The 25,836-nt window shown below is 34.9% G+C and overlaps 1 protein-coding gene across 1 annotated transcript in view; it reads right to left on the reverse strand.

Moving 5' to 3' along the window:
• ADGRG6 (adhesion G protein-coupled receptor G6) overlaps positions 1-25,836 on the reverse strand; it is a 99,095-nt gene that overhangs the window by 46,642 nt on the left and 26,617 nt on the right. The window contains exons 3-6 of the mRNA XM_070952159.1: positions 15,143-15,484; positions 11,850-12,470; positions 7,592-7,660; positions 2,397-2,477 (exon numbers count right to left, since the gene is read on the reverse strand). Of these exons, the coding sequence (XP_070808260.1) occupies positions 2,397-2,477; positions 7,592-7,660; positions 11,850-12,470; positions 15,143-15,484 (1,113 nt within the window). The remainder of the gene's footprint in view (positions 1-2,396; positions 2,478-7,591; positions 7,661-11,849; positions 12,471-15,142; positions 15,485-25,836) is intronic.

The raw sequence follows: 25,836 nt of genomic DNA on the forward strand, positions 1-25,836 counted from the left end.
TTTTGGTAACCCTGATGATAAATGTAATTCCCTACTATATACCACAGACATGAAGACTTCTGTTGGATGGATTCTAGGCATAACATCTGGAAACCAGGCCTTCATGTTTTGTAATGAACCAGAAGGATTTGTGCTGTGTTTAAACAGTTGTTTTTTAAAATGTACCGAATTGTAGTCTCTTATGTGATTTAATTTTGTAGTCTGTAAGTCATCTACAATGTAAAAGCCATTCCTAAGAGAATCCTCTTGTAGAAATCTCTTTGTGGGTTGCAAGTAGACATTTTCAAGTGATTTGTTTAGTAAGCCAAGCATTGTTTCTTTAATTAATTCCTTAGGATAATATTGATGAACAAGAGAAGAAAGATTTTCTTCTGGAATTCTGGAAATAAAATACTCATAAGTTGCATTTTCCTTCCATGTACTCAAAGACTGCAAGAAATTGTTAGTGTGTTTATACACAGAAGAAAATGTGTAACTAATAGGAGATAACATCCACTGAGGGTCTTCTGTAAGTTCAAAAAAAGTGTTCTTGTTCACCAGTGAAGGAAACAGTAAGTTTGATCTAGAATCTTCTATCTCAACACTTCCATCCTGTTGAATATTGAATCCTAAATTCCTGATGTGATCAAGTGGGAGAGTTGGTGTTTCCTGTGAAATACTACTCTCACTTAACACACTCTCAGAATGTCCTGATATGTTATTAAAGTATGACACCTCAATGGAAGAATTATAATTTATGTTTACTTGTTCTATGAAAGGGCCCAAGCTATTAATTTGCATTTCTCTTGAAGCAGATGGAATCACTTCAGGAGTTATTGTGATGAAGTAACTGGGTGCACTTTTTCTCTCTGTTATTGTAAATTTACTGGTGTGTAAAGGCCTCTGTTTTACAGGCCAAACTATTGGGGTTGATATAATTCCTATGTTTTTGATGCCTCTTATCTTAGAATCTTCTTGCCAATGTTGAATAGGTTGAGAAGAGTCAGCTGAATTTCTCTTGACTCTGAAGACCACTGTAGCAGGACTTTTCATCTCCTGCAGGACTGTATATAGTAAGTCATTCAATTAATAAATGAAAAACGTTACTTAAGGAAATTACTTTGACATCAAATACAGCTCAAAGATTGAGTTTGAAGAAATCACTTATTTCAGCAGGAACTGCACTACATAAACTGAGTTCTGATATGAAAATTTAAACAAGAAATTTAGGCAATTTATTCTTAAACTGTTCATTATACAAAACTGCTTCCACTGACTTAAATTTTGCAAAATGTGTACAGGAGACAGAAATATGTACTTTAGTCCTGTCCTTTGTCTGATCAAACTTTTATTCTCTTCATAATTACTGATTGTGCAAGAAGATACAGAATTCTCTTTGAATGAGCTCCTGGTCACATATTCTATTACATTATCTAGCATCTGTGAAATATTTTTATTCTTACTTCATACGCATCCCAAGTTATGCTCTACACTGGCTCTTTTGGTTGTCTAACCCTTGTACCTATATAGCTGTTTGTTGCTTTCTTTATAATTCTGCATTATTTCATTTATTTCATTGGCGTTGAAATTGAAAATATTCAACTCCAGAATCTGACAATCTTTAAAACAAGTATAGACAAGCTAAGAGACCACTATTGGTTCTTTCTTCTCTAATCTGTATATTTCTTAAAATATACTCTTGTGTTATCAGGGTCTCTTGAATATTGGATCCTGAAATGAGCCACGGTGGCGCAGTGGTTAGAGTGCAGTACTGCAGGCTACTTCTGCTGACTGCCAGTTGCCTGCAATTTGGCAGCTCAAATTTCACCAGGCTCAAGATTGACTCAGCCTTCCATCCTTCCAAGGTGGGTAAAATGAGGATCCAGATTGTTGGGGGCAATGTGCTGACTCTGTAAACCACTTAGAGAGGGCTGTAAAGCACTATGAAGAAGCATATAAGTAAGTGCTATTGCTATTGCTATCCTAAAAGAAGTGTCAATTTTCATGGTTATCTTTAGGAGAAAGGTATCACAATCACTTTCAAATGGATTTGGATTTTTCTTAATGATGTTATTTGAATTAATGACCCTAACAGGAGTATGTGAATAATTTTATATAGCCCCAGGGGTGCTCTGGATAACCACTCCTACAGAGAACTACACTAGGATTGCTTTTGTAAAACCTTTAGCATTTGAAGATTAATAAACAGAATTAATGAAACAGCAACAAGAAATCTTTTAGAAAATCTTCCTTCTGCATAGGAAATTTTGCTGAAAATAACAAAATTGTTATTTGACACAAACCTCTTTAAGCAGTGTTTGCTAAAACAAAATCTGACACTCATGTATAATGCAAGTATGCTCAAAAGATAAAATGATGTAACATAATCAAAGAAAATATAACATTAAATTTCTTACCATCCATTATTTTATCGGTTCTGTTAGTATCAGGCATGTTAGTGGTAACAGTGGGTGATGGAGTGGTTGAACTTACAGTAGCTGGTAACAAAGATGAAAAAGAATTGAACTTACATGGAATATGAATGTTAATAAGGTCAGGCAAAATAGGAATACATGAAAAAACAAACAGACAAAATGACTTTTAAATGACTGGATCCACATACAACATAAATCACACATATACACTCAGACTCATTTCAAATTTCTGATATATATTTTTAAACAAGTCTCATGGTTCACCTGCAACATTTGACAAAAAAATGCCCCACAAACAATTTAACAATAGTGTATGGGTGAATTCATGCTTAAAATTTCTCACTTTTAAAAAATTAATTCAGGAACTGATGAATGGCATAAATTACTGTACGCTATTTCCTACTGACCAATGTAGACAAATGTGTTACAGAACAAACTGCTTCTTTGCAATGGCTGCAACAAAGATTCTAATGCAGATGTTGACAAATAATGATGTTAGCTATAATGGAGATGAATTGAACGAATATGGATTGTAATTTTATGGGAAATTTTGCTAAAACCTATGCTTGCATTCTTTTTTTAAAAAATGAAAGTAACATCTATCCTCAGAGTTTTGTTACAATATACTACACAAACAACATCTTTCATTAGTTAATACAACAGATATTTCAATCCTAAACGTATGTTTGCAAGTGAGCCATTGACTTGTAAATTTAATATCAACCCCATCAGCTTAGCGATACTATTTGTTTGAAATGAAGTACAGCACAGTCCACCTGTGAGCATAAAAGTTCAAAATAATATTCTCTTAATGGCAAAAAGGAGCCTTTATAAATAGTATAAAATTTGCCTTGCATCTATCTGCGTGTCAGCTTCTGATTACCGTATTTTTCAGAGTATAAGATGCACCAGACTATAAGACATACCTACCTTTTTTGGTGAGGAAAACAAGAAAAAGAAATCTGCCTCTGCTTCCCAGCAATTTTGCCTTGTTGCAGCAAACAGTAAACAGTCTGCTTTACTTTCATGTTTGTTTTCAGCATAGCTTGATTAGCACAAGGGGAAAAAAAACCTGCTCCAGCAATTTACCTCCTTGCAGCAATCAGCAGAGGCCAGCGCAAAACAGCTGAGAGCAAAACAGCTGAGAATCGGGAGGCCAATCCAATCAACTTGTGCTAATTAGGCTCTGCTGAAGCTGAAAGGAGCTTTTCTTCTTGCTGTTTGCTGCAAAGAGGTAACTGCTGGCCAAAGGGGCCAAAGGGTGGGGGCCAGTGGGTGGGCGGAGCTACATTTGGTGTATAAGATGCACCTAAATTTTCACCCCCTTTTAGGGGGCGGGAAAGGTGCGTCTTATACTCCGAAAAATACAGTAATGCTGCATAATGACAACAAGATTACATTTTCAAGTTGCCTCAATTTCAGAAGTCTTTTGTATTGGCAATCAGGGAGTAGCACTCATGATGGAAATTTTATTTGATGGAAATATTCAAAACCAGATGCATGCTCATCTTTTAAGAACACCAACAGATGGAGACATTCTATTTTTTAAAAAATTAAGTTAGTATGACTATATTTTCAAGAAAAAATGCATTAAAAAGCAGCTCAATCAGAAACATAACTGCTGCAATATTTGTTTTGTAACTATTCCTATTCATAGTGTGAACTAGAGAACTGCATGAAATCAAGGCATTTTTTCCTGCAAGCTCAGAATGAAACAGACCTTATTTAAAGAGAACAAAACTTCAACTTAGAGAAAATGATGGGAATTTCAAATCAGTTGCTGCACACTTGCTTTTCACCTAGGGTTATGATTGTAGATAGGACTATATTCTATCCTGGATGACATCTATTAACCTAACTGCAGAAAATTTGGCTGGGATGATTTCTTTAGGGCATATTTGAAGACATTAAAATAACTCCTCAAAGGAAGTAATAGACTTCCTTGTTCTCACTTGCACTCCTTCAAACCCATTCAGAGTAAAATCCGTTTTTAAAAAGCCTATTTCACCTGCCAGCAGAGATACATTTTTAATTTAAATAAATCTACAGAGTGACTCAGTAAACAGCTTATGGAATGAAGATGGCAGCTAATCTCTTTATTTATTTCAGCTTCATTAGACTAATGTCTACCTGTAAGTCTATAATAGTATTTTTTTCTTCTAGGAAAAAGGGAGAAGAAAGCACAAAATATATAGACTTTAAATACTTGTGTTGAAATACTTGAAAAGATAGAGATGACTAATTACGGTACATACACTAAAATTTTTGATTATTAATGAGACAAATTTTGAGACTTTGCAGAATGATCAGAATTATTGATGTTGCAATATCTTCAACTATGTAGCATAGTATTAACTACGTAGCATAGTATTAAAAGAACTGCAGAATAAGAGAGACTATTTATAGATTGAACTGAATTTGAAAAAAAACTTATAATAAGAAACCATCAAATTTCAATTTCAGATGAAACTATTAAGCAGATTCCAATTGACATTAACATTTCACAAACTCAACAACTTGGAAATTCAAACGCCAAAACTATAGTTAGAATTTATTTATGAATTTATGAGTCTTCTCATCATTCCTATCACCCATTTCCTCCCACTTATGACTGCATGACTGTAACTTTGTTGCTTGTATTCTTATGATTTATATTGATATTGTTTCCTAGTATGATTTGATTGCTTATTTGTACCATATGACTATCATTAAGTGTTGTACCTATGATTCTTGACTAATGTATCCTCTCTTTTTATGTACACTGAGAGCATAAATTCCTTGTGTGTCCAATCACACTTGGCCAATAAAGAATTCTATTCTATTCTATTCTATTAGGAATTTGGAAATCATAATTTTCAAATCTATACTGATCGACTCCTAGAATTTTGAACCATTTCTTCTAAAATATATTAGCCCTGCTGAAACAAGTAGGTCCAAATCCAACCCTAACATTCAACAAATAGATCTTTTAGATTTCAGCCTGATAAATGCTGACATAATTCATAGTTTTGCAACCGTTCCTGCTATTCCAGCAGTTGTTCAGACAAAAACTGTATCAATTCACCCAATCTCTTCTTACACATACCTGATGTATTCTTCAGATGAAAATCTAGAAAGAGTGCAGACAAGCACAACAAAGATGAATAGAGGACTGGAGGCTAAAAACATATGAAGCATGGTGCCAGGGATTGGGTTATGTCTAGTTTAAGGAAAAGAAGGACTAGAGGTGACATGATAGCAGTGTTCAAATATCTAGTGATTGCTATAAAGTAGAGGGGTGTGTGTGTCAACCTATTCTCCAAAGCACCTGAAGGAAGAACAAAAAGCAGTGGAGAGGCTAATCAAGGAGAGAATCAACCTAGAACTAAGGAGTAATGTCCTGACAGTTAGAACAGTTAATTAGTGGAATGGCTTGCTTTCAGAAGTTGGGGGTGCTCCATTACTGGAGGTTTTTAAAAGAGATTGGAGAACCACTTGTCTGAAATGGTATGGTATGATATGGTTTCTTGCTTGAGCAATGGGTTGAACTAGAAGACTTCCAAAGTCACTTCCAACTCTGTTATTCTGTTGCTTCATGAATTGCAAAATTGTTGAGTGTACTTCATCCACCCCATTTCTTTCACAATTTCACGTTCACAATTGCTTTCTACTTCCTAAGTCTCACCGTTAGATTTTTTCAGTGCTAGATTAGGATAACAGAAAGCTGTTAATCTTCAAAAGATTGTGGACTCCCATCACACAAAGACTGGACCGTACAACACCACACAAGTGTAGCAGGATATAGCTACCCAATTAATAAAAACTGACCTTCAGTCTTGCAACTACTACCTGACTATATTCCATATCTGACACAATTACACATAGCAGCACTTGTCAGCATTTTCTTCACTTAATTTGCAGTGTAGTAAAGCCTTCATGATTAAGTCAAAAACAGAAATGTGAAAGAAATATATGTATGCCTGTACCAGAGGATCCAACTTTCCAAACATTCAGAATAAAAATTTTCACTGGTCATTTCACAGATAATATAACTGAAACCATACTCAAACTGAAATAATTTAGTACATTAGTTAATCTCTCTCTCTCTCTCTCTCTCTCTCTCTCTCTCTCTCTCTCTCTCTCTCTCTCTCTCTCACACACACACACACACACACACATTAAATTATTAACTCTAATAACTTTTTCTGAATGCCTACTGTACTAAGGCATTCAACAAGTATGAACATGGCGTTTCAGCTATGTGGCTTGTCTCACAAATCATGTCATTATGAATCAGAAAATTAATGAAATCCTCATGCTATATTATCCTTTCACTGCAAAATATTAAAGGAGATAAGCAGTGTTGTGGAATCAACGGTAAAGATAAATGGGCAAACTCTCATTTGTAATTCAAATCTGGAACTATCTGCCCCACAGATGTTCAACTAACAGTCATGACAACCTATTTCTTTTTTAATATTAAGAACTAATATAACCCAAAGTATTAAGAAAATTCATAAAGAAAAAGAGAGAAAAGGAGAAAGAAAGAAAGAAAGAAGTAGAGAAAAGGAAAAAAAGATGTGAGACTTTCTTATATTTGTAATGTCTAAGTTTGATTTTTATGAGCAGCATAATATAAGAAAGCAAAAAAAAAAAAAAAAAGACCAAAATAAAAGCTTTCCTAACTGCTTGGCCTATAGAGGAAGCAACATGGGTTTTCTTCTTTCTTCTCAAAAAATAAAATAAAATCCTCCCACAGAAAGTCTATGTATAATTTCTATACTATACAGAATAAAACATGAATCAAGATAAATTACCACAAGTCACAATAACTACCTAGCATAACTAAACTAAAACTGCATAACTCTTAAGGAGAATGCTGCAATTCATTAGTTTACTCATACTCTTGTTGTGTCAAAATAAAAAGGACACTTCTGAAATATACTATAGCAACAAACTGAATGAAGGGGAAAAAAATAGGCTAGAGCCTTTTATACTAGAAGTGTTGAATATCTACAAAATTTAAAATAAATAATAGAAAACATAGATTTATTTTTCTTTTCCTTACACATCTGGTTTGTCCACTTCTGTCTCAGCTATCATATTCCTCCTCTTTATACTTTCCATTTAAATCTTAAAGCCTATAAAGAAAAGGTAGGAATAAATTCTGACTCGGCAGACAAGTGTTGGTTTCTTACCTCGGCAAAGGCTTCCTGTGGTGGCACAGCCAGTTGGTTCAACTGTTGGCAAGGGGACGAGATATGAGCCTTTAAAAAAAGGAGAGACTGTAAACAGGACTTGCCTTTTAATGAGAAATTCAGTGAGATAGCTAAAGAAACTGCTTTAGTAAATACAAAGTAAAGAGAAAAAGTGTTAACAGATCACTAAATAAAACAAATGTGCTGAATATAATAGTAGATACTATAGAGTCTTTTGGTAACTCAGTAAAGGTTGAGGGGCTACCTTGAAGCTTTTTTAGGGTTCCATAAAATCTGATACAAGGGATGCGGTGGCTCAGTGGCTAAGACACTGAGCTTGTTGATCGAAAGGTCAGCAGTTCAGCGGTTTGAATCTCTAGTGCCGCGTAAGGGGGTGAGCTCCCGTTACTTGTCCCAGCTTCTGCCAACCTAGCAGTTCAAAAGCACGTAAAAAATGCAAGTAGAAAAATAGGGACCACCTTTGGTGGAAAGGTAACAGCATTCCGTGCACCTTTGGCATTTAGTCATGCTGGCCACATGACCACAGAGACATTTTCAGACAGCCCTGGCTCTTCAGCTTTGAAACGGAGATGAGCACTTCCCTCTAAAGTCAGGAACATATGTGCGAGGGGAACCTTTACCTTTACCTTTTAAAATCTGACACACAAGTTTAAACACAAATGTTTGCACCTTATCTCCCTAGTTATGACTCAGGCAAATGAAATGGCATGTTGCCTCATTCAAGGAAGACAAATACGCTAATAGTTCGTTTTTCACAAAAAGACAAAAGGATAGAAGCTCTTCATGAAATTAGACACTTAGCCTATGTTCTATAAGCCAATTGTGAAGGAACACTATTCCAATGCCAATGTTAAATAAGATTCAGCTGTTAAGACTTGTTCATTTCTGTGCATGAAATTAGTTGTGGCAGCAGAGAGGAGAACATCTTGTCTTTCACCACAGATGGCACAATTTATGGAGGTGGGCTTGGATGTACCTCTGAATAATGGCTCCCTTTCTGAGGATATAATTAGAAATTGAGGATTTTCAGCTTTAAAGAAACCATACTTACTTCCTGATGCTATCTGTATGTATAAATTAAATCGTAATTCATTGTTTTTCCCCTTCATGTAAACCAGAATGGTTGTGATGATATGCATAAAAGTTCCGGGTCAAAAAGCAAAATCCTCATTTTATAAATGAAAAACATTCTTATAAAGGAGAGTATTTGTAGTTCAGGGTTGAAATTAGGGGTGCTCTCTGAACTTGGTTGTTTTCTTGCAGATGTTTCAATAGCCAAACTAGGTAATGTCACTGTTATACAGAAGTGTAGCATAGCAGAAACCTATGTTATCACTTTCTTTCTGAACATTGCAGTAAATTGCTTTCAAAATCATACCATAAAGGCTAAAGGCTACCTTTCGTGCACTATATTGCCTATCCAGTATATTGTAGGAGGTGAGTCACGTCAGTAGTACACGTAACGTGCCTCCCAAAGAACCTCATCTCCATAACCTGATCTCTCCTGCCTTCCCCTTCACCCTCTGTCTCATCCTAATGTATTTAATCTTCCATAAGCCAATCTTATGCGCCTGATGAAATTAACTGCAGCCCACAAAATGTTATGCTTTAGATAAAATGGTTAGTCTCAAAAGACTCTATCACCTACTATAAACCATGAAGCATGAAATACTTGAAAGCTTTTGTGAGTGAGTTCTGTTACCAAGTAGACATCTAAAGTAATAAAACTTTAAAGTTATATGTACTCCTTACAATTTCCTTGCCCTTCTGAATATTTTTTTCCTGCTTAGGAGCATCTCTACAACATAAAGATACAAATTACTTACTAAAACAGCTGAAGAAGAAAGCAAATTCCTTTTTATTCTAACCTAATCATGTGTGAAGGAACTTTACAAAGCCCATTTCTTTTCACCCGCAAAAGAAGGATCACCCTCACTTTTGAAAACTTCTAGATTGAAAAGTGACTCCTCTGGACCTAAAAGTCTAAAATTTGGCACGTGACTCATATCCTTAGTTCAACGGGGTGGCAGTGTCTAGCTGACCATGACTAATCTTGAAAAACTAAGCTAGACTGGATTGAAATTGGATCACAGGTCACTTCTATTCACTGGGTCCAGGAACAAAGCTCAATTTGAAGAAGACTGTAATTACATCTTCTTAGCAGAGGCTATTCTATCTATCTGATTCTTCAGATCTTTTTTTTTTTAAAAAAAAACTTCCAATCTTTTTTGATTGCCCGTGACAATCAGAGGAGAGGCACAAACTTAAGCATTCTTGAACTGTGATTTTGATTCATGTCATACCTGAATTACGCAACTTTTGAAACGCAGTGTGTGATTAACCAGAGTATTGTTCAAATCACTGAATCACAGTCTGAATCTAATCATACCTATTGGTATGTGATCAGCATATAACCTTAATAAAAATCAAGGGTGTATTGAAATTAAGTAGATGGGAACAAGAACGTTTTGATCTAATTAGTTTCCCTTACAAGAGAATTTCAGGAAAAAAATAAAATATTCATCTCGCTATAAAAGTATCATCAACTTCATCTTGATCCTCAGTTGCTGCAGGTATACACTGCCCTACTGTCAGAATCCCTCCAATTTTACAATCACAACAACCGTACAAGATAGATCAAGAAATAATTATACAGCGCAGAATCATTTATTTCCTTAAAATTGTTAACTATTATTTTGCTATTTGTCAGTGGCAATCATGGGTTGCTAGAGTCAAAATGGCAGGTGGGCAGGGAACTGAACATCTGTCCCTTTTCTGTGTGTGCCGCATGCATGTTCAAAAGGAAAGGGCTGTGCTCACACTGATGTGCCTGCCATCTTGCCCTCTTTGGATATGCCTCTGCAAAATGCCATGTTCAAAAGCATTCCTCTAATGGTGAATGCCCCTCTGCCCTCTGAAGATTCCAATGTAATACACTCCAAGCTTAAAATGAATATAGAAGAACATTTTTTTGCATGGAGAGGTTTTTAGGATCCTTCAAATATAAGGGCAAGGCTTAGCCTTTTTATTTAAATTGGTAGAAGGCAGTGGTGAAATCCAATTTTTTTCTACTACTGGTTCTGTGGGCATGGCTTGGTGGGCGTGGTATGGCTTGGTGGGCATGGCAGAGAAAAGATACTACAAAATCTCCATTCCCACTCCACTCTGGGGCCAGCCAGAGATGGCATTTACCAGTTCTCCGAACTACTCAAAATTTCTGCTGCCGGTTCTCTGAACTGCTCAAAATTTCGGCTACCAGTTCTCCAGAACCTGCTGGATTTCACCCCTGGTAGTAGGTATAATTAAGATAGGTGTGGAACAACTTTATTTTCAATCTGAAAATACCACATTTTTGCATTCTGGACTTCACTCCAAAGTGCATTCTGGACATTCACTCTATGCCAGTATCTAACCAAAACTGGAAGAAAACTGTTTAAAAGATGCACAGTACTTTATGAAATAAGTTAGGGAAAGGGATTTTATTCTCTCTTCTGTGGGCTTTTTCATAAGATGTATAGTTTGACTGCTAGCAAGACACTGATTGCTTAGAAAAACAAAACCATGTTTATAAATTTTGTTTCTATATCCATGATCTATTTTTGAATGGGTAGCATGCAAATAAATGAATAGATTTAGTTTAAGAACATGAATGTATAGAGAAGCATAATACAACACTTAATGCTATCATTTTTGTTACTGATTTTAGCCTGTGTAATTCTTTTCAATAAAGAATAAAATGTAACAATTTGATAATTGTTAAAATTATAACATTGTGCATTCAGCTCATTATAAAATCTCTTTGAAAAATCTCAGTTTTTGCTGCAGTGGTTAAGGGGCTGAACTGGTCAGGAGAGATCCTGATTTTAAGGATCAGCCATGGAAACTCACTGAGTGACTTTCAGATAGTCACTGTTTCTCAGCCCAGCTACTTGATCACGTTGTTATTGTGGGGAAAAATAAGAGAAAGGAATATGTTATGTAACACCTTAAGCTCCTGAACAAAACAATGGGATATAAATTGAATAAATAAATGCATTATTGAGATTCTGAATTCACAAAAGTTACCTACAGAATAATACATTTATTGTGGCACATGAATCCTATAAACAAACAAGTTTGAGAAAATGGAGCATGGGGATCTTAATTCATTTTCACTATAAACAAAGTTTCTTTCTGACTTAAATCATCTTAACAGCTATGCCGAAGAGAAAAGCCTAAATTTAAAAAAGAAACTCACCACAACTCAAGTTGTTCTCCGCTTTTAGAAATGTTGTTGGAATACTCCAGAAATCATTTTCCCAGTCAATAATGTTACCTTTCTCATCACAGGTGAGGTTGAAAAGTGATTGGGAATTCATTGTAAAATTCCAAAGCCGGAAGTTGTACATATCTCCAGGTAGAGGGCTTATGTCTTCTCTGTCAGAACTCAGAACCAATTTTCCATTACCAGGAATCACTTTTCCGTAAGTATCTAAACAATGGACTGTTTTATACGTCTCTTTGATATTTATCCCTACGATGCCTGATGAGCTATCCCATACAATGCAAAGCTCTTCAAATGTTTCTGTGAAAATGTTGTCATCTGGACCAATGTCAAGTGCAACATTTAAAAAACATTGTGAGTCTGAGATAAAAATGAAGTGCCCCTGTTTTGTTTTGCCAAAGCTGAAGAATTCTACAGAGGAATCACCGTAGGAGAAAGCCTTCCATTCATCATTATTACTGTTGTTTGCTCTTGCTTCAAAGCACAGGGTGAACTGATTAAGTTCTGGGACTTGGATAGAATTTGCCAGAGACACAGAATCAGAATCTAGAAATTGCGGAATGGCCACCTTTTGATTCTTCAAAGATACAGCAACTAGAATATAGACAGAAAACATTTTCAGAATCAACTACCATCAAGTAATATAATAATTTTAATCAATGTATAATTAAACTCATCAATCAGAAATATATGTGGGGATATTCTTGTAGTCAATTAACTTATAATATGACCATTTGATTCCTACAAAATGTGAATAAGTTACTTGCAAAAAATGTTTTGTGTAATTTACCTGTTGTACCAGACAAAGCAGTAAACCAGTAACCTAAAACAGCCCTTTCATTTCTTTATGCATTGCTCCCAATGGGTTATTTTATACGACTACATTAAACTGAAGAAATTAATACCAGACATCTTTTTCAGAGTGTGCCCTGCCATGTTATTTCACAAATAAAAGCTCTTTGTTTACAAACTTTTGAATTTCAGTTGAATAAATCTATTCACATTTCATCGCAAAACAGCTTACTAAATATACCAGCAGTCACATCTGGCTGCCATATCCTCTGCATTTATACTGAGGAATGAATCTGAGTATTTTAATTGAACTTTATTTTGCAGTAAGCATCCATAACATAGTTGCCATAATGCTGATCAATGTTTAACCCTTAAACATCATATTCATTTCTATCTATCTTGCCAAACCTGATTCTGAAGTCAGTTATTTATTTGTTTGTTTGTTTGTTTGTTTGTCATATTTCTATGCCGCCCACTCTCCGAGGACTCTGGGCGGCTTACACCAAAGACAGTATATTAAATAGCATATTGCCCCCAACAATCTGGGTCCTCATTTTACCGACCTCAGAAGGATGGAAGACTGAGTCAACCTTGAGCCGGTGAGAATCGAACTGCCAGAGTGCTGGCAGCCAGCAGTCAGCAGAAGTAGTCTGCAGTACTGCATTCTAATCACTGCACCACCATGGCTCTTAATTGTGTCTTGTTGCTACATTTTTACTGATAAAAGGGAAAGACATTCTGATTTAGTTACCATGTAAGTCAACTTGTTCTGAGTCTGATTTACGTTAGTAACAAGAAACTATTTCTCGCCTGTTAACACTTTTTGGAAGTCTGTTTGTTTGTCAAAACAAGCAAACCAAAAGAAGTGAATACTGATCCCCAGAAGAGAAAAACTGAAAAAAAAGTCTTTACAAATCCAGTTATGTAACAATGGTAACCTGATGAAAATAAGTAGTAGCTCAAGAGAGAAAGGACAAGCATTCTGTCAGTAATTTCACAAGAAACATAGTGTCAAAATTATCAACACATTTCTCTCCTGATATAAAAATGTTTAATTTTTTGAGGAATTCCTGCTATTGATATACTTTTCAAGCAATATCTATAACATTTTATTTTTTTTGCCATCAATTTTTATACCTAGCTATATTTGTAAATGGCAAACATGTATTATAAAGTAACTAATCTCAATGTGCAACCGAACATAAATACCATTTTTCCCCTATGGCGTACAATTTACATGTTCCTTGAAAAGTTGGAAAGGTCTATTAAAAAAACAATTAATAGAGCTTTTATTATACCACATTGTGGGAACCAGACAGAATGGCTACAGGCCCAGCTAATCAAAAGTTAACTTAAATTAGATCAATGGGGCTAATTTGTTGCTATGGGGTTTTTATTTAATTATAACTAGGGTTTAATTTTTACTTATTTCATTAATGAAAGAGTGATATGCAGTCTTATTTCATTAATCTGATTTCCTGATGACTAATTTCCTTCAAGCATTTTTTAAAGAAAAACTTCTATATCATCTTACTTACTCTTGAAAGGTTTTGATGTGCAATTAGAAAGCTTAAGGAAATCTACTGCATTCCTATTTGCTTACTCAGCACATACTACAATGTCATAGTACATTACAGGATATATATGCAAATAGTCCTTGCCTTAAAATCACAACTGGAATCAGGATTTTCATTGCTAAGCAAGGCAATTAAGTGAGTCACACCTGATTTTATGACCTTTTTTTTTTTTTTGCCACGGTTGTTAAACAGCGAATTATATGGTTATTAAGCAAATCCTGCCTTATCTATTTATCACTTGTCAGAAGCTGACTGGGAAGGTTGCAAATAGTGATTACATGAACCTGGGACACTGTAAACATTGTGAATGCATACCAGTTGCCAAGTGCCCAAATTTTGATCATGTGATCATGGGGATGTTGTGATGGTCGTAAGTGTGAAGATCAGTTATAAGTCACTTTTTCAATGCCATTGTAACTTCAAATGGTAAGTTGAGGACTACCTGACTGTACAGGATTTAGACAACCACTAGAGGGCAACCAAGAATTACTGGTAGATATTTGGTTTGTCTTGCTGCCATCTGCTCCTCATCTAGCATTTTGCAGCTCATATGGTGCCCCATCTTGCAGTACAGTAACCCTACAACTAGATCTATATTATTTTCCACATCGCAGATGTAGAAGGCAATACAGAGAGTTGCAAACTTGAGACCCTCTTATTGACTTCATGATCCAGAGGAGATCTAAATAAAGAACCATATCTCTTTATCTGCTGCGCAACACAATTTCTTTAAGTAAGAGAATTCCGATGGTTTTAAGTCAATGGTTTGGATACCTTACCTAGCCCTGCTAAATACTAAAATTTTACTTTTACTATCAAATAGATATTATCAAATCACAATCTCAGAAGTTTTACATATAGTCTACAGCTTGGAAAAAGCAAGAAGTGTATACTTACTTCGGGTATAAGTGGCACTGAAGCCTTTCTTTGGAATGCTAAAGTCACTTGTAAAAGTTAGAATCATTTCGTTCCTAGATGAGTTAAACGATAAACCTTTGGCAGTCATACCACAATAGGTATCTCTTTTGTCTCCAGTGTCCAAAGTTACATGATCGTATGTGCAACCAGAAGCTTCTTCAATATCAAAATCAACAAATGTTATCTGAATGATGTATCCAGAAGGAGCCCTCATGGTCCACTTGCATGCTTGATTGTTGGGATAATTATTGGGGAAGCAAGGAGAGGTAAAACTTCCTGTGGGATTGGTCAGCACCATACGACACTCTGAGCATTCTTGAGCTTTGGAACAAAAACAAAAAAACAGAGAAGAGTTGGTTAACATAACAAAGTAGAATTTACCACAATGTAGATATTCTTGATCATTTCATGCACAGTGAAGAAATATTTATGTCAGAATATATTCATCAACTGGAATAGGACATGGTAACAAGGTCAGCCAATGTATAGGCATAGCAACTAAGTCAGCCAATGAGGGCTCTTTGGGAGCTGAGACAGACTGGAGCCAGGGCATGTCTTAGTCTGCAGCTTCTGAGTCTGTGCAGAGAAACTGAAACTAGTCTGCTCTGCTGAAATGAAACTAACTGGTCTCTCCTGCCTTGTGTTTTGCTTGTAACTGCTACTACGGTGAAGAAGAATCTATATTGGTATTGTACATTTATCTTCATGTATTATTATGTATATAAAGAAAGTTAATGAATCCTGCTGAATCAGTTTGCCTGTGTGTGCTTTCTAGATTTGATTTTTGCAAGAAACTCTGACAATTTACAATTAACTGAACTTGGTCTCCTTCAGATATAGTCATAACTCTATACATCTATCATTCTATACATGAACAATATGTAATTCATAAACCAGATAAATATATTTAAATATCATTTAATAAATATGTAGGTAAGTACAGTGGTGAAATCTAAAATTTGTTACTACTGGTTCTGTGGGCGTGGCTTGGTGGGGGGATAATGTGACTGGGTGGGCGTGGCCAATTGCGAAGAGGTTGTAAAAAAATGCTTTCAAAAGGCTCTGACGATCCCAGTTGAGTTGCTGATTGACAGAGGCTTTTTTTCTTTTAAAAGCCTCTGCCGATCAGGCAACTCAGCTTGAATCATCAGAGGCTTTTAAAAGAAAAAAAAGCCTCTGCTGATCAGGCAACTCAGGTGGGATCATCAGAGGCTTTTAAAAGCCTTTGACGATCCCAGCTGAGCCGCGTGATCATCAGAGGCTTTTTAAAAAAAATTTTAAAAGCATTTTTTCGGCCAAAGAGGTTGTAGAAAAAATGCTTTTAAAAATTAAAAGAAAAAGCCTCTGATGATTGTGCAGCTCAGCTGGGCATGGGGGGGGCAGGGATTTTTGCTACTGGTTCTCCAAACCACCCGCCTCCATCGTTACCGGATCGGGCGATCCAGTCCGAACCGGGAGCATTGCACCCCTGGGTGAGTATCATAAAGCTTCATTTACATTATTTAATGCTGTAACTTCATCTACCTTTACTTGGCTGTAAATTCCTTTAATCATGGGAATTTTCCTCTGAATAAACATGTAAGGGCCTTACTCCATTGTAAAGAACATTTCATAATTTGTACTTTATATGTTCCCAGCATAATTGTTAACTGGCTGCTAAAACATATTTTTATTTCCAGTATTAGATGCTTTATTTATTTGTTTTTATCCTGCTTTTAATTTAAAAGAAGCCTCAAAGAGAAGGTTTAATAGAACATACTATTAAACTACATAAAAATGTGTAAAACAGAACATATAATAATAAACAATTTTAAACATTTTGACATTTCAGCAACAATTATACAAAATAAAATACAAATGAAAAATCTTCCTATAGATTTAGATCCTAAAGGCAGAAATTCCATTTTGATTCATAAGAATTTTGGAAATATATTACATATAGGGGACCCTCTCTGCCTATCAGCAGGATATCTGTCCAAAACCAGGATGAAATAAGACTAACTTTGGTGGAGGAGAACAAGCTGACAAAATAAATATTGAGTTTGAAAATGGGCCAGATCTGGATAGGAGATATCCAGAAAAAAAAAAAACCCTCAATACCATCCAAAGGTAGAAGCAATTTGGCTGCCAACTACTTTATCTTAAGCAACCTTGGTCACACGAGCTGGTACGGACCATCTGCAGCCTACCCTGTGCTCCTCAGTGTATTTACATAATTAAACAAAAAAACAAACAAACAACAATTTAACAAGAGAACAGCAGAAAAATGTGCTTTTGAGAGCTTTATAAAGCTGCTGTGTTTAGAGATATGAAGATTTGGGAAACATACTTATTTTCTGGATAGCAACAAAGAAAACTCGCTTGCAAGTGATCAAAGGATACGCTCACAGAAACAGTAGATTGACTCCCCAGATGATCCTCAGTAGGGGATTTCATATAAAAGAAGGCATTGTTTCAACTTATGGACTCAAGTTATGTAGAGCTTTCAAGGTAATAATGGAAACTTTGTATCTCATCCATAAAAAAATTGCCAACATATGTAGTACCAGCTGTGTAATTGGTATAATTTAGACTAACTGAGCTGCTTCTGTAGATGAAACCTGGCTGCTGAATTCTGTATTAATACAAAACAAACGCCATGCAGATCACTATAGATAGAGTTGGAATTTACCAATACAGGCTTTACATTTTAATCATTCTTTCAAAAAACAAAAGGATGCACTTTGTACTGCATTATTGAACGTTATAACTGTCTCAATCTAGGGAACAAGAGAAGGATTTAGAAATTCTCCCAAACTCTCCCAAACTATATAACTGTGCATACATATCCAACACGCACATAAAATCAAGTAATAAGTTTTTAAAAAATCTAAGGAATGTGACAAACATAGAGAGACATTTGACTAAATTTATGTTACATCAATGCTATTCCTTATATTTAATATACAGGTAGTCCTCAATTTATGATCACAATTGAGCCCAAAATTTCTGTTGCTAGGCAAAACAATTGTTACTTTCTTAATGTAAGTAAGTAATGCAATGTAATTTTTTTTTTTTTTTTAATTTGATTTATATGCCACCCTTCTCCGGAGACTCAGGGCGGCTTACAATGCGTTAAGCAATAATCAAGTGTTGCCCCATTTTACAACCTTTCTTGCCACAGTTGTTAAGTTAGGAACATGGTTATGGCTTCCCCATTAACTTTGCTTCTCAGAAAGTTGCAAATGGTGATCATGTGACTCCAGGACCCCGCAATTGTTATAAATATGTATCAATCACCAAGCACCTGAATTTAGATCACGTGACTATGGGGATACTGCAATGGTCATAAATATGAAAAACAGTCATTAGTTTGCTTTTTTAGTGCCGTTGTAACTTCATATGGACACTAAATGAACTGTTGTAAGTTGAAAGCACTTTTCTATATATGTAGTGGCAATGCGGAAGACCGTTCTATTTTGAGGAGTTTGGTGAGACATTTTGTTTTCCCCTTCATTAAGAACATTCTACCAGTGTCTTGCATTGCAGACCATAGAAGCAGGGCCATGAAGTCTTAGTGCCAGATTGTAATAAAAGTCCTGAAACTGTCCATGAAGTTTGAGACTCTGCATAGGCTGGAATGCTCAGTGCTATGTATCCAGGGCCAGTTAAGGTCTCTCTGCTGCTTGAAAAGGAGATCCCAGCAGCTGAAGGGAAAGAATCTTGTTTGGTATGTTTTTGTTTAATATGCTGCTACAGTTAAATAATAAAACTTGAAAACTCCTTGTGCTTGCTGTTTCTAGATCCAAAAGGACCAATTGCCTGGGTATCTGATCACTGCCCTGATCACTGTATTGGCAAAACAATACATTTCTATCAAACTACTTGTTTCCATAATATCAAATATCAATTTATACATTGTCCAAATATAAATTTATACATTGCCACTCTCAGTTCTCTCTTTTTTAAGGATCTGTTCAACTCATCCACACATGATTTTCTCGTCTTCCCCTTCCTCCTTTCTTTATGTATTCATTCATTCTCTTTATGTCCAAATCACTTCAATGGAATTTTTTTTGATTGCTCAATCATTCAGTCTGCCTTCATTCAACATCAATTCAGTTTCCAATCCCGCTGCATTTCATTTTAGTTTTCTGATTCTTCTGAAATACCTGACTCACTTACAAATAATGAAATGGGTAGAGCTAAACTCTTATCGGACAGAATTTTAGCTTTTTCTGATAAACATTCATTTCTCACAGCAAGCCACAAAATGCCCATATATTTCTATCAGCCTTTAAACATCTTGAAATATTTCCATGATTCGTCTTCAGTAAATATTCTGTAAAAATGTTTGTTTTGATCTAATATTTTGCCATTTGCAAACCACTTTGCAATTGTTTGTCCCCTGTCAAGTTATATTGACCAACAAAAACTCCTTTTTTTCATAATAACTTTCTGGGCAAAGTAACAGTGAAAACAGTAAAAAGAACAAAAAGAACATAAAATCATAATTGGCCTTGAATTTACAATTTGGCAGTATTTTATATTTTCTGCTGGTACATAATTCTATCTTTAATTTGTGAGCAATTATTTTTGAAAGCCTGCTTCTAGCTGAAGCTCATTTCCCGGCCATAGCAGAGAAATACTTTGTAAAGTCATTTGCTGAAGAGAAGTTAAAATTGTGGATATTAATTGTAAGCAAATAATATTTTGCAAGATATCTGGCAAGCAATTACATGCTGAATGATTGTGACCCAAATAATTAATTACAGCCATAGTCAAAAACATTACAAGGGTAGAAATTTCAGAACCTGACTTTCAAACTCTCACCCCACCCCACCTCACGCCTACATTTTTCCATCTGCACTGGTTAATATTAGGACAGATTTTTCCAGAGTGGAAAAATCCTTAAATGTTAGATCCAATTCTGTAAATAATTATACTTTGTCACTCAGAGTATACTGGTGATTTGGTAGAAATACATTCTCATGAACTGGCCTATTACTGTTCACATGTATATCTTTAGAAGAGTACCAACAAGAAAACCAACAAGAAAAGAAGTCCCGTTGCCATGACTCAACTTCCAGATAAATCTAGAAGAGTAGTAAAGTATCTAGATTCTAAAATATTTTACATTTTCATTACAATTGCCATGCACAATTATTATGCCACAGTTTCTTAAATGTTCTTACAAATCACAGAAGTAAGAGGAATGTCTGTGAGATGAGCAAAAGACTGTTCAGCATTTGTAGCTGGTAATTTTTTTCAGTCTGAGAGAGCATATTTAGAACTGGAAACACTTGGATTTGGGTGTATTAAAATTTGTGGAAAATGAGAGAAAGATTTGGTAAGGGCCTAAATGACTAACATTTCTTTACATAGCTAGTTTGGAAAGGATAAGTCCTATTATAATTCCTGGACAAGGCTAGAGACAACACTTAACTTTTCTCTAACTAATATTACTTTTTGGACATAAGATACCATATTTTTTAAACTCATGTATTTGAAAACACTAAACAGCAGAATATATCTCCAATTCTTAATATTAAATGTTTTACAGACATTATCTCCTTAACAACTATGCATGGAGAAAAGAATACAATAGCTCTTCCTATTGCCAAGTAGAGCCCAAATCACCACTAATCTCCAACAATGTTGGGAGACATTATATTACCAAATGTTTCCAGAATTATAGTTTTCAGCATTGCTTTTAATTCACTACAGCACTGATTAAAAAAAAAACTGAATTCATTATTTGGAAAGCATCTATTTAACTCGTCTTAATGAAAATTAATTTCAAACAAAAAATGAAGTAATCAGTGTGATAGTTTCTTATTTGTTCAACTTTTTTCTCATTTTAGGCTGTCATTAATACTTTTTTAAAAACACAATAACCAGCAATTTTCTACTTTCTAGAAGCAAAAAGCAAACTATCAATACCAAGAGCCTCTTCTATCAAAACTTGCTTACATTTTTTTTTTTAAAAAAACCATTTGCTTCTATCAGTAACAATTTGAATAGCTATTTTGTGATTTTCAAATTCACATGAAAGAATAAAGAGGACTCTTGTTTCCAGAACCCTTTATAACATTTTATTAAACATATACCTTCTGGCATTAAAGTTAAATGTCAATCTTTGGTCATTCCAAATCTTAAAATTATATTGCTATATATATTGCTATGTATAAATGCAGTGGAACTTATTCCATGACGTTGCAAGCAATACTGGGATAGTATTAGTGCTCCAAATATTTAAGAGCGCTATTTAATTGATATTATTTTATGTACTATACGAGGTATCACAACTTGTTATTTTTTATTGTTGTGTTCCTTTCATCTGCCTAAATAGGAGTCCCTTAATCCGGAAGAATATAAATCCTTCAGTCTGGACTGGAAATAATGTATAGGCCTCATGCATTTTTTTTAAATAATTCAACGAAAGACAGAATTATGCAGTCATAAAATTATTCAACTGCGTTTTGGTCACTGATGATAGGAAACAAAGGCAGCATTATTGCTAGTCCCACCAGCTTGCATTATATCTATGCACTGATATTTTGTGCTTTAGAGAAAACTCAACTGCTTAAAGCATATAATAGTAAGGGATTCCATCCCCCTAAAATGTCCTGAATGTGCTACCCCAAAATAAATGCTTGCAGGAAAAAAAAATCTTTATAATGTGTAGCATTTAGATTGATGGCATGGAAATTATCACTCAAAACTGAAGAATTTTCAGTTTAACACAGTTTAGCTATCTAACATGTTGCTTTAAAACACAAATGAGTAACCTTTAATTCACTAGTCTCCTTAGATCTCTGATGCACAAAACTAATGGCAGGTGTTTTTTTTTTGGGGGGGGGGTGAGAACCACATGACAACATAAAATACAATATGCCCTTCATAGTTAAGCAACAAAAAGACCTCACCAAATTTAACACAGAGATATCTGCAACTGGAGAGGGGGATTGAAGATGAGGTGCCTATTATGAACAGGCCTGTTCCACCCACCCTCTGTCCATCCACAAATACGAGCCTTGGTAGTACAGTGGTCTAAGGTACCCTGTTATTAAGCTGGTTATTAAGACCAGCTGCCTGCAATTACTGCAGGTTCGAAATATGCCAAGGCTCAAGGTTGACTCAGCCTTCCATCCTTTCTAAGGTAGGTAAATTGAGGACCCAGTTTGTGGGGGCAATAAGGTGACTTTGTATAAATATACAAAAGGATGAAGGCTATTGCTTAGCGCATTGTAAGCCGCCCTGAGTCTCCGGAGAAGGGCGGCATATAAATCAAATTAAAAAAATAAAAATATGGTACACGCTTTGACCACCAAAACTTCCTGAACTGAGTATTTGAGAAGAGGACATTTTACACAGAAATAATTTGAAACACAAATGGGCCAGACCTAGAAAAGGTCATCTGGCTCATAATATGCAGGAATACAGATTAAACTACTCCAGAGAGATGGTTATCTAGCCTTCACTTGAACACATTAAATGAAGTAGTTTCACAACTGAAGTGCTCTTATTGTTATGTAGTATTTTTCAACAGAATTGCAATTTGCTTCCTGTAACTTAAAACCATTCCATCTTGTACTCTGGAATGAGTGAGCAAAATGTGACCATCTTCTTTGTGGCATCCTCTCAAGTTATCTGAAGAATGCTATCATATTTCCCTTCAATCACTTTTCTCAAAGCTCCTTCAATCTCCCTTCCCAAGTTTTAATTTCCTGATTTTTCTTCTTACTCTTCTCTCAATGTATCCTGATTTCTCTGATTCATTCTTAAAAAATGGTACTCAGATGTGGCAGTAACCTTTAAATTAACCTTGAAGAAGGTATCAAAGAACTGCTTAGCTCTGAAAAAGACGAGAAAATATTGCTGTTTTTTTGTCTAACAGGCTGCAGAAAGTTAAAACAGGCTCCTCAATGTCTGATCTCGTATCCATTAATAGTGGTTTTCCTCAGAATAGTGTCCTAGGACCTACTTTTTTCTTGATTTACATAAATGACATGTGATCAACTTAAAAGTAATTGTGTCCTCTTTGCCGATGATGTAAAACTGTTTAATGCTACTGAAAATTCACTTGTTTTTCAAAATGACATTGATCACGTTTTTTAATGGTCACCTATTTGGCAACTTCAAATTTCGATTAAGAAATGCTTAGTTTTACATATTGGACAGCAAAACCAGAATGTAAAGTATAATATTGATCTTTATTTTGCTAAGGACCTAGGTGTACTCACCTTGAATGATTTATGTTCTAAAGTTCATTGCAGCAGCATTACTAAAAAGGCACTAAAAGTTGTAAATTTAATTTTACTAAGTTTCTTTTCTGGAAATACTGTATTGCTCACTAGAGTTGTGGAATTCTACTAGGCTTGAAATTCTTGGTTCAGATAACTTAGTATTGCAACACTTGCGGTTAGACTAGGTATTAATTTTGTATACAAAATTGTACATAGTAACATTTTACCTGTAAATGTATTTTTAAGTTTTAAATGTAATGTAACACATACAAATAATCGCTTTAAACTTAATGCAAACCACTTTAAACTTGATTGTAAAAAAATGATTTTTGTAATAGAGTTGCCAAAGTTTGGAATATTCTACCTGATTCAGTTATTTCAGCTACTAACTTTCCATAGTTTTACTTGTTTGAATTATTAATTTTTGCATTGAACATTAAACTGTAGAACTATAGTTGTCATTCTGGCTTCCCCATTGTCACATACCTAATGACCTAATTCATTTCACAACTGTAGCCAAAAGAGATAAACTTACATAAGTATGCATGGTCATATAATGTTTCATTTTATGACCATATGGCTTAGTAATGGAGTTGCTGGTCCCAATTATGGTCAATAAATAAGGACTAACAAGCAATTCTTTCAAAAGTTTGCTCCAGGTTTAGCATGATTTTTCTTTTATTTTGAAGTTTTATTGTGTTTAATTGCTATGGATTTCACTCTTAACTCATAAAATATTCAAGTGAGTGACATTATATACAGAAGTTGCATCAGCAGGAAGTTAGTTTTCTTTTATATTTTCCAGTTGTCCAACCATCATATTTCCAAAAAGTACAATCTTTACGGGGAAAAAAGTAGACTTTGAGTCTTTCTAACCAACTTGGTTTTCTTTTCAATTGTGCCCATTTATTGCCTTTCTTGTCTTCTTTCTATTGGAGGGAAGTCATCCTGTTACTTGCAACCTTCTCAGCAGGACTATTTCTTCCCTTTTGGTTTTCTCAGCTTTCAGTTTTTTTTTCCTTGCTGTAAAGTACTCTGTTCTTATCAAATTATCTAACATGAAGGCGCTCTCTGAAATGCCTCTGATGCCAAAGACCAATTTACCTTAAAAGCAAAGTTGCTTGAAAAAAATTACGAATGTCTATGTATAATCAAAGATTACAAAAGTTTTCCAGGATGATAGCATATATATGTGTTACTTTTCCTGAAAGACAGACTGAACTATGAAAGAACAAATTGTAAAAGCAGAACATATTTTCTGAACTAGAATTGGGGCCCTGCCCTGCCTGTTTCCCTTGATACTTTGGTTTTCTGCCAGTGAAAATTCAAGTAGAAGCACAATGCATTGACTAACTCAACCCACATCCACAGTTTTTGAAGAGGTCACCCTGAAGGCAGAGTAAGGATTTCCCTCGGAGGAACAGGTAGTATGAAAATCCTGTGTTACACCCAATGTTATTTGAGAGTATTTTCATTGGCATTCATGCTATAAGTTTTTACAAATAACAAAACTTAGCTGCTAATTCAAATCTTAATTTCATGTTTGTGTAAACTAATAACACTTTTATAAAATTATTAAAGCTCAGTAGGCTGAATATGCTTTAATAATTTATACCCAACAATGTTTCACTAATAAAAACTAAACACACAGGAAAATAATGGCCTATGGCCCCATATTTATTTCTGTCTTCTACAAATTAATTTCATTTCGGTGTAATTTATTTTCAAACACTATTGCAAGGGGAAATATCTATTCTTTGTTCAAGCTGCCCTGACAATATCCTTAGTTAGGCTTAGGTTGTATTTTGGTAGGTCAGCTTCTTATAGATTGCATATCAGTATATTCCAATGGACCTACAAGTTTACTATAATAGGCAAGTATGCAAGAAAAATAATGGCAGAAATTATGACAAACAAAATCCAATATGAAACAAATATACTGTTCTCTACAACAAAATCCTTTTTATGAGACTAAATCTGGTTGTACAACTGTACCAGTGGTGGGATTTAAGTAATTTAACAACCGGTTCTCTGCCCTAATGATTTCTTACAACAACCAGTTTGCCAAACTGCTCAGAAAGTTAACAATCGGTTCTCCCGAAGTGGTGCGAACTGGCTGAATCCCATATGGAGATGCACAATCATGAACACTTTTAGGAGCTAAAGAAATATGAGTAATAAGACCCATTATTGAAGGACAGTTTGCAATAGCATTAACATTTTTTTTCTTGTTGAACTGAATATAGGATCAATATTTGTTTTATCATTTTAAAAGAGTTGGAAGATTATATATCTATTTATTGATATGGCTTCGAATCAAATTTATTCTAAAACCGAGAAGAAATTAATCTCACTTCATTTTAAAGTTAAACTGACACCATATAGAACAGAAACAGAAAGCAGACATGAATATTGCTTTAAAAATGGCAATTTCCTATTACCCCA

Source organism: Pituophis catenifer, unplaced genomic scaffold (assembly GCF_029215685.1).
Source record: "Pituophis catenifer annectens isolate HBS135680 unplaced genomic scaffold, rPitCat1.0.hap2 SCAF_1, whole genome shotgun sequence".
In the NCBI taxonomy this organism is placed as follows: Eukaryota; Metazoa; Chordata; class Lepidosauria; order Squamata; family Colubridae; genus Pituophis; species Pituophis catenifer.